Source organism: Diabrotica virgifera, chromosome 8, assembly GCF_917563875.1.
Source record: "Diabrotica virgifera virgifera chromosome 8, PGI_DIABVI_V3a".
In the NCBI taxonomy this organism is placed as follows: Eukaryota; Metazoa; Arthropoda; class Insecta; order Coleoptera; family Chrysomelidae; genus Diabrotica; species Diabrotica virgifera.
In genome coordinates, this window is record NC_065450.1 from 128,081,262 (window position 1) to 128,097,575 (window position 16,314).

General features: G+C 32.2%; 1 protein-coding gene and 1 long non-coding RNA gene across 2 annotated transcripts in view; both read left to right on the forward strand.

Annotated features, from left to right (window-relative positions):
• The window catches only part of LOC126890010 (ubiquitin carboxyl-terminal hydrolase 5), a 119,440-nt gene extending 110,923 nt beyond the window's left edge, over nt 1-8,517 (forward strand). Inside the window, exon 10 of the mRNA XM_050658812.1 lies at nt 8,266-8,517. Within this exon, the coding sequence (XP_050514769.1) occupies nt 8,266-8,438 (173 nt within the window). The 3' untranslated portion in view covers nt 8,439-8,517. The remainder of the gene's footprint in view (nt 1-8,265) is intronic.
• A 4,206-nt stretch (nt 8,518-12,723) lies between these two features.
• Nucleotides 12,724-15,125, forward strand: LOC126890013 (uncharacterized). The gene is made up of 3 exons (XR_007700251.1): nt 12,724-13,209; nt 13,845-14,002; nt 14,945-15,125. It is a non-coding gene; the product is annotated as an uncharacterized LOC126890013 (long non-coding RNA).
• Nucleotides 15,126-16,314: the final 1,189 nt, after the last annotated feature.

The following is a 16,314-nucleotide window of genomic DNA, read 5'->3' on the forward strand; positions in this document are numbered from 1 at the left end:
TTTTAATACTACTAAATTATCCTTTAAGTGTAAAAACCAAGTTAATTTAAATAAAGCTGACTGGTCTTTTTTCTCTCAGATAGTAGATGAACAATTAGATGGAAGTAATAACGAAAGGTCATATAAAAGTTTTATAGAGTCAATAAATCATGCTACAAAACTAGCAATCCCACAGAAGAGAACAGAGATCAAATCAGAATTTAGCAAAGTTTGGTGGAATCAGAGATGTGCAAATGCTATTAAATGTCAACAAGAAGCTTTTTTGCTTTATAAAAGGCAGTCAAATTTAACTAACTATTTAAAATATAAAAATTCAGTAGCAGTCGCCAAAAAAATAATATTACAAAGCAAAAAAGATTCTTGGCAAGATTTTTGCAAACAACTTAACAGAAACACACCAATAAAAGATATATGGAAGTATATAAAGAAAATAAAAAATACATTTAATCCCCCAAGAAATAGGATCCAAATAGGTGAGTGGGTAGAAACATTCTTTAATAAAATTGCTCCAAGTTGGGTGGAAACAAATATTCGGCCGACTATTTCACTGAGCACGGATGATATAGATAGTGAATTTTCAAGTATGGAAATAAAACAAAGCCTTAAAACAAACAATAACACAGCACCTGGAGTTGATAACATTTATTATAAAATGCTCGCTAGTTTGTCAGAATCAAGTATTGAAATTTTTCGCAACATAATTAACTCAATATGGAATCGGGCAGAATTTCCAACAAGCTGGAAGGAATATAAAGCAATCCCAATTCTGAAACCAAATAGAGATGCGGAAGATCCAGAGTCATATAGAGCAATTTCTCTAGCTTCTTGTGTATTAAAAACTGTAGAAAGAATGATCAAAGTCAGACTAGTTCATTGGCTCGAAAATAATAAAAAATTACCTAAATTACAGTTTGGCTTCAGAAGAGGATGCTCAACTATTGAAAATATCGGCAACCTAGTAAGTGATATAAATATCGCCTTTACTAATAACAACTCCGTTCCAGCAATTTTCGTAGACATAGAATCAGCATATGATAACGTCATATTAGACATTCTCTATGAAAAAATGGAAAAAATGGGAATCTCCCAATCTTTGACCTCACGTATAAGATTACTATATTCCGATAGGTCAGTGTCAATAAATATAAATGATGAAACATTGGGACCTAAAACGACCAATATTGGGTTACCACAAGGAAGTATACTAAGCCCTGTACTATACTTAATATATACAGCAGATCTGGAAAGTAAAATTAAATGTAGTGAGACCGTTTCTATACTACAATTTGCCGATGACATTTGTATATATTCCCCATGCCAGTATATTGAAGAAGGGTGCAAAAAATTAAATATAGCCTATAAGAACCTTAATAAATGGTGCAATGAAAATGGCCTAAAAATTTCCAGGAAAAAAACAGAAGTCTGCATTTTTACGAGGAAAAGAAAACACATTCCAACAGAAATAACATTGGATACAACAAAGTATAGTGTACGGGCATCTGTAAAATACCTAGGAATGTATCTGGATAAAAAAATGACATGGAAAAACCACATAGATTATTTAATCAAGAAAACTGAAAAAGGAATTAACATCTTACGGTCAGTGTGTGGAACAAAATGGGGATCAGATCCAAACGTAGCAATCCTTTTGTACAAATCCTACATTAGGTCAATACTGGATTATGGTAGTTTCTTCTATGACCAAGCTTCCAAAAGTCAACTAGAAAAAATAGATCACGTAGTAAATAAGTGTCTAAGGCTATGCCTAGGGGCTTTAAAAAGTACACCAATTGATTGCTTATTTGCCGAAGTAGCAGAAACTCCACTAAAATATCGCCGAAAGATTTTAGCTTCCAATTTTATAGCTAAATTAAGTTCTAAAAATAGCAACTTAGTCCAAAAAATCAATATACTGTTTACATCGGATCTTACCCATAGTTATTGGAAGTTGAAAAAAAGTTTAACTATTACTGAGTCGTATTATGTAATAAATAACGTAATAGAAGAAATATACTCTTCAGATATAGATCCATTATATAGCATAAATATTTATAACATCCATCCAATTAACTGTGTTTTTCTCCAAGACTATTCAAAATTTCACCCAAGGATTAGACAATACATATTTGAGGAGGATTTAGAAAAGTATCTTCCCAGATGTCAATATATATTCACGGATGCATCAAAGAACAACAAGAAAGTAGGTTGCGCTATATTTGATCCACATAAAAATCATAAAAAATCCTTTAAATTAAATGAAAAGCTTACAATATATACTGCAGAATTAATAGCCATATTAGAAGCTCTCCTGTATATAAGTAATATGAAAATTACAGCAGAATCATTTGCAATTTGTTCTGATAGTAAAAGTGCTATTATGAAAATAAAAAATATCCACCAAGTCAGTAGTAATTATATTTTGACTACTATAATTATTAAACTTCAAGAATTACAAACAAAAAAAATCAATGTATCATTAGTTTGGATTAAAGGACATTGTGGAATAAAAGAGAATGAAGAAGTGGACGAAGATGCTAAGAAAGGAAGTAGAACTGGAGAGCTTTTAAGTTATAAATGTCCCCACAGTGAAATTGCCTGCCACGTAAAACCCATAATACTAGCCGAATGGAGAGAAATGTATAGTAACAGTCCAAAGGGAAAATTTTATAAAAACTTAGTTACCAAGCCTCCTGGCCAGTCTTGGTTCTCAAGACTGTCGGGAAGCAAGCGGTTTTTCTCTGTTTTGTGCAGGTTAAGGTTCAACCATGTTTTAACTCCCCAGTACAAATATAAAATAAAATTGAGTGATTCTCCTAATTGTTCATGTGGAGAAGAAGGTACAGCGGAGCACATGATCCTAGGCTGTTGTAGAATAATAAACGAGGTTAAATTATTAAATGAAGAAATGGCCAAAATACCCAAAATCACCAGACCATATAACCTAACTCAACTATTAAGAGCAGAAGATTTCAATGTTTATCAAATTTTGTACAAACATATTTTATGTATTAGATTAAGTTTATAACCTATGTTTTTTTTTCCTTTCGTGTTAAGCCCTACGCCTATCCGAGGTCCACCTGTCTCGTCTAAATGCTCTGATCGACCCCTGAGCGTCAAATTGTGTCCTAGTCTAATATCCCAAATTATATTGAAAAAGACAATGAAAAATAAAAAAAATATATCAAAAAAAATATATATATATAAAAAAAAATAAAAAAAAAATAAATAAATAAAAAAAAATACATAAAAAAATGATAAAAAAAAATCAAAATGAAAAGAAATAATTCCAAATAAAAACAAAAATCGTTGAAAATTAGATATAGGTATATAAAATAGTTCTTTGTAAAATTGGAGCAGGATTGTGATTGGATACATACCTGAACAAATCAGTAGAAAGCAGGAAGCACTCCTTTGGAGCTTCCGCATAAATAATACAAATAATCCCAAAAAGGTAAGATGGCGAATGGACATTGACTCCGAAGCCAATAATGCTCAAACACACACACACACAGGTCTATTCAGGACAAGAATAGCAGAAAAAATGTGTTGGAACATGAAAGGAAGCCCTAATACAATTTGGAGGAAGATGGCAAATATCATTAGAGATACTGCTATTGAAATACTTGGAAAACCGTCAGGAAAGAAGTTTGAGGATAAAGAGACTTGTTGGTGGTCAAACGAAATACAAAAAAAAAGTAAAAGAGAAGGGAAAATTATATAAACAGTAACAATAAAATAGGTCGGAAATAGATCTTCAAAACTATACAGTCTCGAAAGTATCAGTAGCAAAAGCTAAAGCAGAAGCGTATACTAATCTATAGGATCAACTTGATACCAGGGAAGGCGAAACGAAGATATATAAAATAGCCAAACAGAGGGCAAAGAAAGCAAAAGATTTTAATCAGGTTATATGTATCCGAAATGAAAATAAAATACTAATTCACGAAAAGGATATCATAAAGAGATGGGAAAAGCACTTTGATGGTTTACTAAATGAAGAATCTGGCAGAAAACCAGTTGAGTTATAGGAGACAGTAACAGCAAAGGTCACAAAAATAACAAACGAGGAAGTGGTTTATGTACTCCAAAAGTAAATATTGTTCTGAAGCTATTTTCTTGTGTCATCTTGTGTAATTTACTATTTTAGTTAGGAATAAACCACAATTACAGTTTGAAATTAAATTTCTTTGGCGTTTCAAAAATAACGAAAGGTAAAGCAGTTGGATCAGATGATATTCCTGGAGGAGTGTGGAAGCATTAGGAGAGATAGGAACAAGTTGGCTAAAAGGATTATTTAATAGAATTATGGAAGTTGAACAAACGCCAGACGAATGGAGAAGTAATATATTAGTACCTGTTTACAAAAACAAGGGATATATACAAACTACAGGGCCATAAAACTACTTAGTCACACCATGCAAATATGGGAGAGAGTAATTGATTGACTGATACGCGAAGAGACCGAAATATCCGATAATCGGTTTGGCTTATTACAAGGCAGATCAACAACAGATGCAACAATTTTCATTATAAGGCAGTTGATGGAAAAATACAGAAATAAAGAAGCAAACGTTCATATATCATTGATATTGAAAAAGCATACGATAAAGTTCCTCGAGAAATTCTGTGGTGGTCGCTCAATAAGAAATATGTCACTGGTGAATATTTAAAGATCGTGAGAGACATGTATGAGGGAGTCCCAAGTAGCACCAAACAGGTTTATTAAGTCTTTTAAGGATGCTTTAAAACTGTAGAATAAAACTAAAATTAAAACCATTTGGTTTTTAAGTAAACCTTAAGGTTGCAATAAAACCGCTTTCAGCATAAAAGGGCCCACTCTGAAAGAGGTCAATAAAACCAAAAATAAAAATCCTCTTAAAACTTTGTTTTCTTAAGTAACTGGTTTTAAAGCTGCTGTGAAAGTGCTTTTAAAACCATGTTAAAAGACACTTTAAGTGCAGGCAGTTTTATAGCAAACTTAAAAAGGTTTCTTAAATGGAGAGTTTTAAAGACAATTTACCATATTAAATGATTCTTTAAACCCATATACTTCATATAGGCCAAATAATAAAAAGTACTTGGTTATTTCGGACTGTCAAGGTAGGAAAACACTTGCGCACCCAACTTTATTGATGATGTTAACAAAATAGGTCTAAATAACTCACGCGCTCTAAAATTTCTGACTTGGCGATTAAAAAATAAAAATAAAAAAATTTAAATCCGAAAAATATTAATTTGAAAGAAAAATACGTTTATCTACAATTTGAATGTTTTAATGTTAAAATAAATCCAATTTATGTCTTTAAGACGCTTATTTATAATTTTTATGTAAGCCTTATATTGTAATATATCATGGCTTTCAGAATCTCCAGAAAGCAATATGGCCGAAATACAAATAAAACTATTTGGTCTATTGACAAGAATTATTAAGATCGAATGGTTTTATTTTATACCTTTCCAAGAGCATATATCCTACATAAATGCAAGGTTGCCTTGGAATTAAAACCGTTTAGTTTTAATGTTGCTGTCAATAATGCCACTCGGTTTTAATGTGAATCTAACCTAAAATCGAGGCGTCCTAGTGCTGTGTGTGTTGTATTTTTCTTTTAAAATGACCAGCTAAAACAAATGGCCGACCATTTTGGACATGAAAGAAGAGGGGATGAGTTTAGTTTTATTTTTTCTAACAAGAAGCATAGTTTAGTCTTTACGATAACCAAATTGTATTCAGTTAAGAGCGTTTGGTTTTAATATAGCCTACTAATTGCTTTTAAGCAAGCAACTTTAAAGAAAACTAAAAAAATAGTTTTAAGGCATATGTTTTACTGACATAATAGTCTTAAGATCAAGTAGTTTTAATAATAGGTTTTATTAGTAATATTAGGAGAATCTTTAAAACTGCAATAAAACTAAAAGGTAACAAACTAGAATCTAATAAAACCAAACAGTCCGGAAGTTCTTCATAAAACTGATTAGTTTTAAAGTGAACTGAGAATAAACCATTTTAAAACTACAATAAGACAAATTATCTATTAAGATTAATTAGTCTTATTTGATACTCTTATTAGATACTTTAAAACTAGTGACAAATGCTTAACAGTTTTAAAGTTCTGGCAGTATATCTACAAGGCAACTTTAAAACCATTATCTTCTTATTTACCACAATAAAACCTTTATAAACCTTAAATAAAACTAAAATGTTTTGGGGTAACAACTAGTGTTAGAACAGGTGTGAGAGAGACTGATAAAGGACCCCGCACAAACCTTATGGAAAATAGGTCCCAGTGGATTTCGATCATACTTTGGGAAAATACTCTTTGAAGCATCCTGATAAAAAGTTCTCATGGGCACAACTCAATCGTATGAAGGATTTTCAAGATATAGAGGCCCAAACTCGGAAAATTATAAGATTTACGGGGTATTCCAATTCCGTGAGTTACTGGTTATTTGGCAACATGTAGAAGTTTGGATCAAGGAAAAGTACTAGTAGTCTAGGGTTTTTTCCTGGCTATCCAACGGCGACCTTTACTTTGACCTTGACCTTCAACGGACGTCATATTCTAGAGTTTCGAGGGTTTTCTACATTCAATTGATATAAACAGATTACTCATGGGTTTTTGGGATCGCTAAACACGAATATGCCATCATAATTGCCCTCCGGATGACGTGGTGGCCAGGGCCTCTGCAAGGGACGTCATCTTCTAGAGTTTCGATGGTTTTCGGCATTTAATTGATGCAAATGAATTACTAGAGGGTTTTTTGAGGTCGCTATACACGAATATGCAACCAGAACCGACTCCCGGAGCACCTGATTTCCAAGGTCAATAAAAGGGGCTCCTGGAGTTTCGAGGGTCTTTGGTACTACATCAATGCAAACGGATTAGTTATAGGTTTTTGGGGTTGCTGAACACGAATACGTGATCAGCACAGACACAGGAGCACCTGGTGCCTAAGACAGGTTATCTTCTGGAGTTAGGAGGAATAAAATGGATTACCCTTAGGTTTTTGGGGTTGCCGAACATGCATACATGCATACTACCGAACATGCACTATGGCACGTCATCTTCTGGAGTTTCGAGGGTTGTCGTCAGCATTAAATTGATGAAAACGGATTACTCATGGCTTTTGGGGGTCGCTGAAAGCTAATACGCCATCAGATTCGACCCAAGTGTTTTTAACAAGTGTTTTAATAAGTGCCATATTTGGACAAAGTCCTTGGAAACCAGGTGTTCCGGGAGTCGGTTCTGGTGGGATATTCGTATTTAGCGACCTCAAAAATTCCTCCAGTAATTCATTTGCATCAATTAAATGCCGAAAACCATCGAAACTCTAGAAGATGACGTCCCTTGCAGTGGCCCTGACCACCACGTGCTCCGGCGGTCAATTCTTATGGCATATTTGTGTTTAGCGATCTCAAAAACCCATGGCTATGTTTATATCAATTTAATGCCGAAAACCCTCGTAACTCTAGAAGACGTTGAAGGTCAAGGTCAAAGTAAAGGTCGCCATTGGATAGCCAGGAAAAAATCCTAGACTACTAGTACTTTTATTTAATCCAAACTTCTACATGTTGCCAGATAACCAGTAACTCAGGGATTTGGAATACCCCGTAAATCTTATAATTTTTCGAGTTTGGGCCTCTATATCTTGAAAATCCTTCATACGATTGAGTTGTGCCCATGAGAACTTTTTATCAGGATGCTTCAAAGAGTATTTTCCCAAAGTATGAACGAAATCCACTGGGACCTAATTTCCATAAGGTTTGTGCGGGGTTCTTTCATGTGAAAGTAGGATAGCACCAAGGCTCGGGGCTTAATACTTAATAATTATCCTTATTAGTTTTGGATCACAACAGCGAAACTGCAGGGAAACATTTCCTGGTGCTTAGTAGGACAAATACAGAGTATAGTATTTGGAATGTTCATTTAAAGATGGGGTGATTACAAATACAATGATATCTTTGGATGGAATGATTGTGAAAAGTAATAGTTCTAAGTATCTAGGATCGGTATTACAGAGTAATGGGGAAATAATTGGAGATGCTTGCAGTATAATTAGGGTTGGATGAATGAAGTGGAAGAAAACGAGTGGTATGTTGTGTGACAAAAAAGTTCCAATGAAGCTGAAGGAAAAATTCGATAAAACAGCATCAAACTAGATTATTGGGCAGTTAAAAAGAAGTAGAGAATTGTTATTATTATAGAATTGTTATGTTATTTTGTTAACATTTTTACTCATTTTTAACAATATTTTTATTTTTTTTAGAATATAAACTCGTCGGATTCATCTCCCATATGGGCCCTTCTACGCAGGTGGGCCACTATGTCGTACATTTGTTAAAGAGCGGTAGCTGGGTCATATTTAACGACAATAAAGTTGCTTTGTCAGAGAATCCGCCAAAAGATTTAGGTTATTTGTACTTATATGAAAGGATCTAATGGAAAATTGCCAATAAATTGCATTATTTAATATTAAACTGTTTTTACTTGTTAAAAATAAAGAAAGATCGCTAATTTATTGTTTTGTTCTTTTTTTGATATCAAAGGGTATCTGATTAGAGGCTAAGGGGTACAAGTGATAAAATGGTTTAGTTGAGAAAAACGAAGTGAAAGATATCTGTTACATAATAAAGTCTACAGCGAATTAATCACTTATGGACTGAATTTACAAAACAGTCATCAGACCAATAATGACATACTCGGCAGAAATATGACCTGACACAGAGAAGACAACAGAATGCTAGAAACAGCAGATATGAAAATGCTTAGAAAAATCGATGGTAAGACACTATGGGACAAAGCTAGAACTACATACGACGGAGGTGCAAGGTGGAGAATATCAAGGACTGGGTAAGAAATAAAAAAAGTAGAATGAAACGACCACATAAGTCGACTGACAACAAATAGAGTAGTAAGGACGGCGAGAGACGGTTCCCCAATAGGAAGATGATCAGTGGGAAGACCACGAAAACGATGGAACAACAACTTACTGGAGGCACATTGAAAAATAGACAGTCGTAATAATAATAATGTTTACTAGCTGTACTACTCTCGACTAATACTATCCGCACGTAGCTATAGCCCAAACTTGTGAAGTTTTTATACTATAACATTTAATGTCTATATGACATATTTTACAATCCTATATTACTAAAATAAAATCATTTAAAGCTAGAGTAACGATATATGTTACTAAATATTATCGTATTATACAGTAAGCACGTAAAGGTTGGAATAAATTAATTTTCTCGTAAATGGGCCACTTTGGAAATAAATCCCGAAACAGGTCGATTTTTATTTTTAAATTACATATAATTTTTTGACATCATTCAGAAATATAAACAATATAATTATTTATACGGGGTGTCCAAAATTTTTTTCAATTAAATTGATTTACACAAAAAGAATATTTTATGTAAATTATTTAATTCAAAATACATTTTACTGCTGTCAGAAAACAGAAAAAATGTTTAATTGGGAAATAAACATTGCTTTTCGGTTAAATTCAATGTTCAAGCTGGCGCCCAGCTGCCTCTTGGCTGTTTAACATTTAATGTGTTAAATAAACATTTTTCTGTTTTCTGACAGCAGGAAAATTAATTTGGAATTAAATAAACGCTGTACTTAAACTGCCGTCAAACGGTCGTGCACTATAATGTCGTTAACAGATATGACGTCACTCTTATTATGCGTTTGACGGCATTTTCTGCGGCTGCCGTTGGCTTGGAAGTTGGCCATCTTAGTATCAATTTCTGATAAAGAATTTGTTAATATTAGCGAGATTTTCTTATAAACGAAAAAGAAAACAAAGTGAAGTATTAAAACGTATTTTAATTATGGGTAATGATAAATACATAATTAAATTAGTCTTTATTTATTGTAAAACCTGTTGTAAATTAAGAAAAAAATTAATTATAGAAATGTAATCCTTTCTTTGGAATGGAACCCTGGATTTATTTGGAAATGTTTTGGAGTTCCTTTTCTTTTTCTTTGGTAGACATTTTTTTCTTCTTTGTGCATAGGAACTTGGTGGTCGATACCCTTGTGTGGTCCATTATATAGACATATTATCATTAGATCTACTTGGTAACTCATATTCTGTCGATTCGTTTTTTTCAATCAAAGACGTTGATGTTCGTTGGTTATTTTTATAATAGTCCATTGTCCATCTATGATTTACGATCATTTTATCAAAAAGCTCCTATTGCAAATGCCATCTCAATGCAAAAATATGCAAGGTAAAATCATTGAATCATAGATTATACAGTTGCACGAAGAAACAGAAGTGTTTGTGGAACCCTGACTATCGGTAATGATGTAATCACCGTCTGCAAAAATTGTAATATCTCTGATTTGTTTAGAATTACGAATTTCTCTTAAAACATGCTTCAAGGCTTCACGTGTGAGCAATTTAAAATATTTTTTTTATCAGAATCTTCCGGAAACATATTCTTCGGGTTTCTTTAAAATAACATAAACTGCCTTGTGATCCCTCTCTGTCTCTAAATTTGAAATAATTGTAAACAAGCTGTTTATAAACTGTTCCAAAGGACTATTTTTGGTTATAACTGATTTTAATTTAGCGTTAATAGATTCCAGGCGGTTATTTGTGTTATTTAAAAAATCGTCAACTCGTGCATTAACTCATCACGTGTATATTATGCTGAACTGCAAGTGAAAGCGAACGGCACAACGGCAGCCGAAGAAAATGCTCAAGACCGTTTGACGGCAGTTTAAGTACAGCGTTAAATAAATTACATACATTCTTCTTTTTGTGTCAATTAATTTAAATCAAAAAATATTTTTTGGACACCCAGTATAAATAATTATGTTAATATTTACATTACTGAATAGAGAATTAAATAACCTTTCAAATGAGCTATCACATGACCCCCTTCTAATTAAAAAAAAATCATCGATGACAACATCCCTTTGTCTTCACTCTTAAGTCTTAGATAGGAACATTACGGTAAAAGTCAGAAATCAAGGTTCCATTCACGTACCTGGATTATACTTGTATAATCATAATAGATAAAGAGTAACACATAACCATATAACATAAGTAAAACAACTAGTATTCTTCAGACATCCTAGCCTAAGCGGCTTTGACACACAGCAAGCTGAAGAAAGAATGGATCTGAGACTGTAGGCGGATCGACTTCAATTCAGCGATCAGGTCGAATACCTACCTAGGAGCGGTGTTCACCAGAACACTACACTGAGAACAAAATCTGAGATTTACCCGTAACAAGGTCAGAAAAAGGAGTCCGTCTGTTTAGTGTTTTATATGGCAAATTCGGATGAACGCTAATGAAAACACATATACATATAAAAACGTAGGCATATTATGGTCTGTGATTGAATATAGAGCAAATAGTGCGGCAGATTCGTGCAAATATTATAAGAATTGTGCATTTAATGATAGAAGCATATAATTTGGACCACATATACTACACATATAAAGGTTCAAAATTAGAGAGGAGGCCCTCTCAGATTTTGCCTTTTACAAAAATTCGGGGATTCAAAATGGCGACTATACATATGTGACTAATAGCACGATAACTTTTGAACGAGACTTCAGGTGTCAACCAAATTTGGTATATAGGTTTCTTTTTTATGTATAAGATCGAGGTCTTGAACCGGAAGAATCGGTTTACCAGAAGTTGTGTTTTTCCTGGTTTTTGTGTAAAAATATGTTGTTGTTTTTTTCAATTATTTCACCCTGTATGTATTAATTTTTCAAATAGTTAATACGGCCATTAAAAAGAGCGTAAAAATATGTTTTAGGAAATATTTTGAACTTTTTAGTTATGTTAATTACCATTTAATAAGTGCAAAACGTATCTTCACATGTACCTATATGCGGCAGATTCGTGCAAATATTATAAGAATTATGGTGCATTTAATGGTAGAAGCATATAATTTGGACCACATATACTACCTACACATATAGAGGTTCAAATTTAGATACGAGGCCATCTCAGTTTTTGTTCCTTTTACAAAAATGGCGGGCATTCAAAATGGTGACTATACATATATGTGACTAATAGCACGATAACTTTTGAACGAGATGTCAGATTTCAACCAAATTTGGTATATAGGTTCTTTTTTTGATGAATAATATCGAGGTCTTGAACCGGAAGAATCGGTTTACCAGAATTTGTGTTTTTACTGTTTTTTTTTTATGTAAAAATATGTTGTTTCTTTTGAATTCTTTCACCCTGTATATATTAATTTTTCAAAAAGGTGATACCGGCGTTGAAAAGAGCGTAAAAATATTTTTTAGGAAATATTTTGAACTCTTTAGTTATATTAATTACCATTTAATACATGCATAACGTATCTGCACATGTAGGCACCTATGTGCGGCAGATTCGTGCAAATAATAATATACCCTAACAACACACAACATTCCAGGAATGTACTACCAAAGTTCTATCAATATTTGAATGTCCTGGACATTTAGGGAACATTCGGTGAACATCTGTTTAAATTATTCCTGGAATGTTACCATAAGACATTCTGTGAACATACTACCAATGTTCCTATATTTTAAGTTGCGAAATAATACATACGTGTAAGAGATACAACATTACTTATAACATACCAGACAAACTAAGTGACATTTTAGGCCTACAGTGCAATAATATGTCAAATTTAAAGAGTTTCCCAAGATTATAAACATACAAATGTAATAAAAATTATTGTTCGCGAATATTCAATTTGGAATGCGATTTTGTTAATAAAAAAAATACTTATAACTGATGCAAAACCCAAGAGAGGCATTTATATTTATTTCTTTTGCGTTCATTTTCAAATTCGCCGTGCATATATTTTTGTGCATGGCGCTTGAGAGGGCATCACGTGACTAAAAACGACCAACCAACGACCTCGCTTCGGCCATCTTGGCATCTTCATCTTGGCGACCTTGCCTTGCCGTGGATTGTTTTTAGTTGTTTGTATTATTTGTGCTTTTTAAGAATATTTTTTTAATTCGGATACTTTTATAATAGCTTTAATAGTATTATTAACATAGTGCATAAAATGGTGTCCTGTTTTTAACGCAGTTGGAGTAGCAGAAACAAATGTAGATAAAAAAATCTGCAGGAATAACGTTTCAATTATGACAGAAGCCATAGCCACCTTTACTTTACGGTGGCTATGCAGAAGCTCAAAACAAATGACTGTGAATGAAAAGCCCTATTAAAAGGTTAGTATGCAAATATGTAAACGAAAGCATGCCCTGTATTTCAGAAAATAAATTAATACTATTAATACCCTAATAATACTATTCATAAAAAATCTTTTAAGTAACGTAGATATAACAAAGTGAATAAAAGGCATAAATCAGAAGAATTATTATTTTATTTTATAAGTTAATAATTGGTCATATCCATTTATTATTTTAATAATAATTGTGAATAAGCCACAAACTTCGCTTATTCCTAACTAAAATAGTAAATAGAGATAGGTAATAACAAAAGGATTTGTAAAACTAAAATAATTCTTTTTGCGTTTTTGCTAGTGTATGCGTTTATAAATAGGATGGTAGACCACACACTATAATATGCAGTACCAACTAATGAATACACAGAATATTATAGTCGATTTGCTAAACTCAGTCTCAGTACTAATTACTGTAATTTTCGCAAAATTGGCCAAAAACAAAAAAAATTACCTACTAAAATCACTAGCCAGTTGTGTCTGAGTTTGGGGAACCCACTATACTAATAAACAATTTCTAAGCTGTTTTATAATAATTTTGTGAGTTCATTAATCATATTTTTTATTTAAAACTAAAATTTGTTAATAATGCTTAGTAATGCATATATTTTGTATTTTTAGCTTTCCAGAAGATCCTGCGAAGAAGACATGAAGTATAGATCAGATTTGTTAATAGAGGAGTATGTTCAAAACACTTTTTAGAAAAAGATATTGACAGAACTTCACTTTCATCTGTTCGTTTGAGAGACTGTGCTGTTCCAATAGCTTATGTCACACAGGTATATGCATAACCTAATTAATAATACAGTCCGTACAATATAGATACTGTTGTAATTCATTATCTACATCGGAGATCTAAGTTGACATTGTTGCCCAACTACAAAAAATTTTTGAATTCATTTTAAGTCAAATATATCACATAATTATTGCGAAGTAGATTATACAACAAAACAGATTAATATTCAATGTAAATAAATAAACACATCAGAAATCGAAAACAAGAATTAAGGTATAATCTTATGTTACAGTTATTAAGGTACCAAGGGTATTATAGGGATATACGTTGACCGAAAGCGTTATTATTATAATACCTGTGGTGCCTTCAACGTTTAATGCCCGACTAAATTATTCTTTATATGCGAAAAATTTGAATGAATTTTGAATTGATTAGTTTTTAAATAAGTACATTTACCAGTAACAGTAGTAACGTAATTGTGGTAACCATAGTTTTACTTAGGTTGATATTTGTCAACTTGACAGTATCTAAGTCGTTATTTAAATTTAATGCCCAAGGGCGTTATATCGTACTTAACAGACTTCGAAATGTCATTATTTGTCAAATAATGTACCAGTAGGACATTAAAGTAAATAATGAAAACAATAAATATAATGAATACTAAATACTTATTTGTTTGTGAAAAATCTATTTCTTTGTGGCTTTTTTGTAATTAATTATTCTAATGGGGAAATAAGCCACAATTTACTTGAAAAAATAATTTTATTAAGGTTTCTACTTCCACATCGGATGTCGTTGTCAAAATACAAAATGTTCATTATTATTATTTTATTTATTAAATATTATTTATTATTTATTTAAATATTATTTAATATTTATTTTTTTATTATTATTATTTATGCATATTATTACCTGTAAATAATATTTCTTCTGATTGTTAATTGTAAAGGATAGAAAAATTACCTTTTATTTTATTTTCTTTTAGAATCAGCTGAGAGAAGTGGTCTACAAAAAACCAGAAAGGAAACGGAATATGTGGCTACGAAAAGCAAAAGAAAGGTTTACAAAGCAAATGTGACACATTTTTTTATAATATTTAGGAATGTCAGCAAATTACATTAAAAAATGTATATAAAGATTTTTTGCAATAAAAATGTTTATATTTATCAAGGATGTATTATTTGGTATGGCCATATATCGTCAGTGATGTGACAGTACCTCCTATCTGTTTTTTTCAAGAGATTTGTAAGATAGACTAAAAACTTGTTTCGGCCACCTCCTGTTTTCATATATTTTTTGACTTGTTTTGCAGTAAATTCAACTATCTATTTACTACAAAAAAAGTCAGAATATGTACGAAACCAGAAAGTGACCTTAAAAAATGTTTTTCGTCTCCTGCAAACCTCATGAAAAAACATATAGGAGGTATTGTCACATTACTGACGATATATTTCAGTGAATGTCTAAAAAATATACTGTGAATGTTCAAAGAACGTTCGTAGACATTCATGGAATGTTCTAACAAGACATTCAGTCTAAAAATATACTGTGAATGTCCAAAGAACATTCATGGAATGTTCCAACAAGACATTCAGTCTAAAAAATAGACTGTGAATGTCCAAAGAACATTCGTAGACATTCATGGAATGTTCCAACAGAACATTCTAAGAATATTTAAAATGCTGACACAGCACTTTCCTGGTACTTTCCAGGGACATTCGTGTGCATTTGGGGACATTCCAGGAATGTTTTCAATGTCCTGTGTGTACATTCTAGGAACATTCATGGAATGTTTTGTGTTATTAGGGTAAGAATTATTGTGCATTTAATGGTAGAAGCATATAATTTGGACCACACATACTACAAATACAAAGATTCAAATTTAGATATGAGGCCATCTCAGATTTAGTCTTTTACAAAAATGGCGGGCATTCAAAATGAATCTGCCGCCCATAGGTACATGTGAACATACGTTATGCATTTATTAAATGGTAAGTAACACAACTGAAAAGTTCAAAATATTTCCTAAAAAATATATTTGCACACTTTTCAATGGCGTTATTACCTTTTTGAAAAATTTATATATACATGGTGAAAGAATTGAAAAAGAAACAACATATTATTACAGTAAAAACACAAATTCTGGTAAACCGATTCTTCTGGTTTAAGACCTCGATATTATTCATCAAAAAAAGAACCTATAATTACCAAATTTGGTTGAAATCTGACGTTTCGTTCAAAAGTTATCGTGCTATTAGTCACATATGTATAGTCGCCATTTTGAATGCCCGCCATTTTTGTAAAAGGAACAAAAACTGAGATGCCTCGTATCTAAATTTGAACCTTTATATGTGT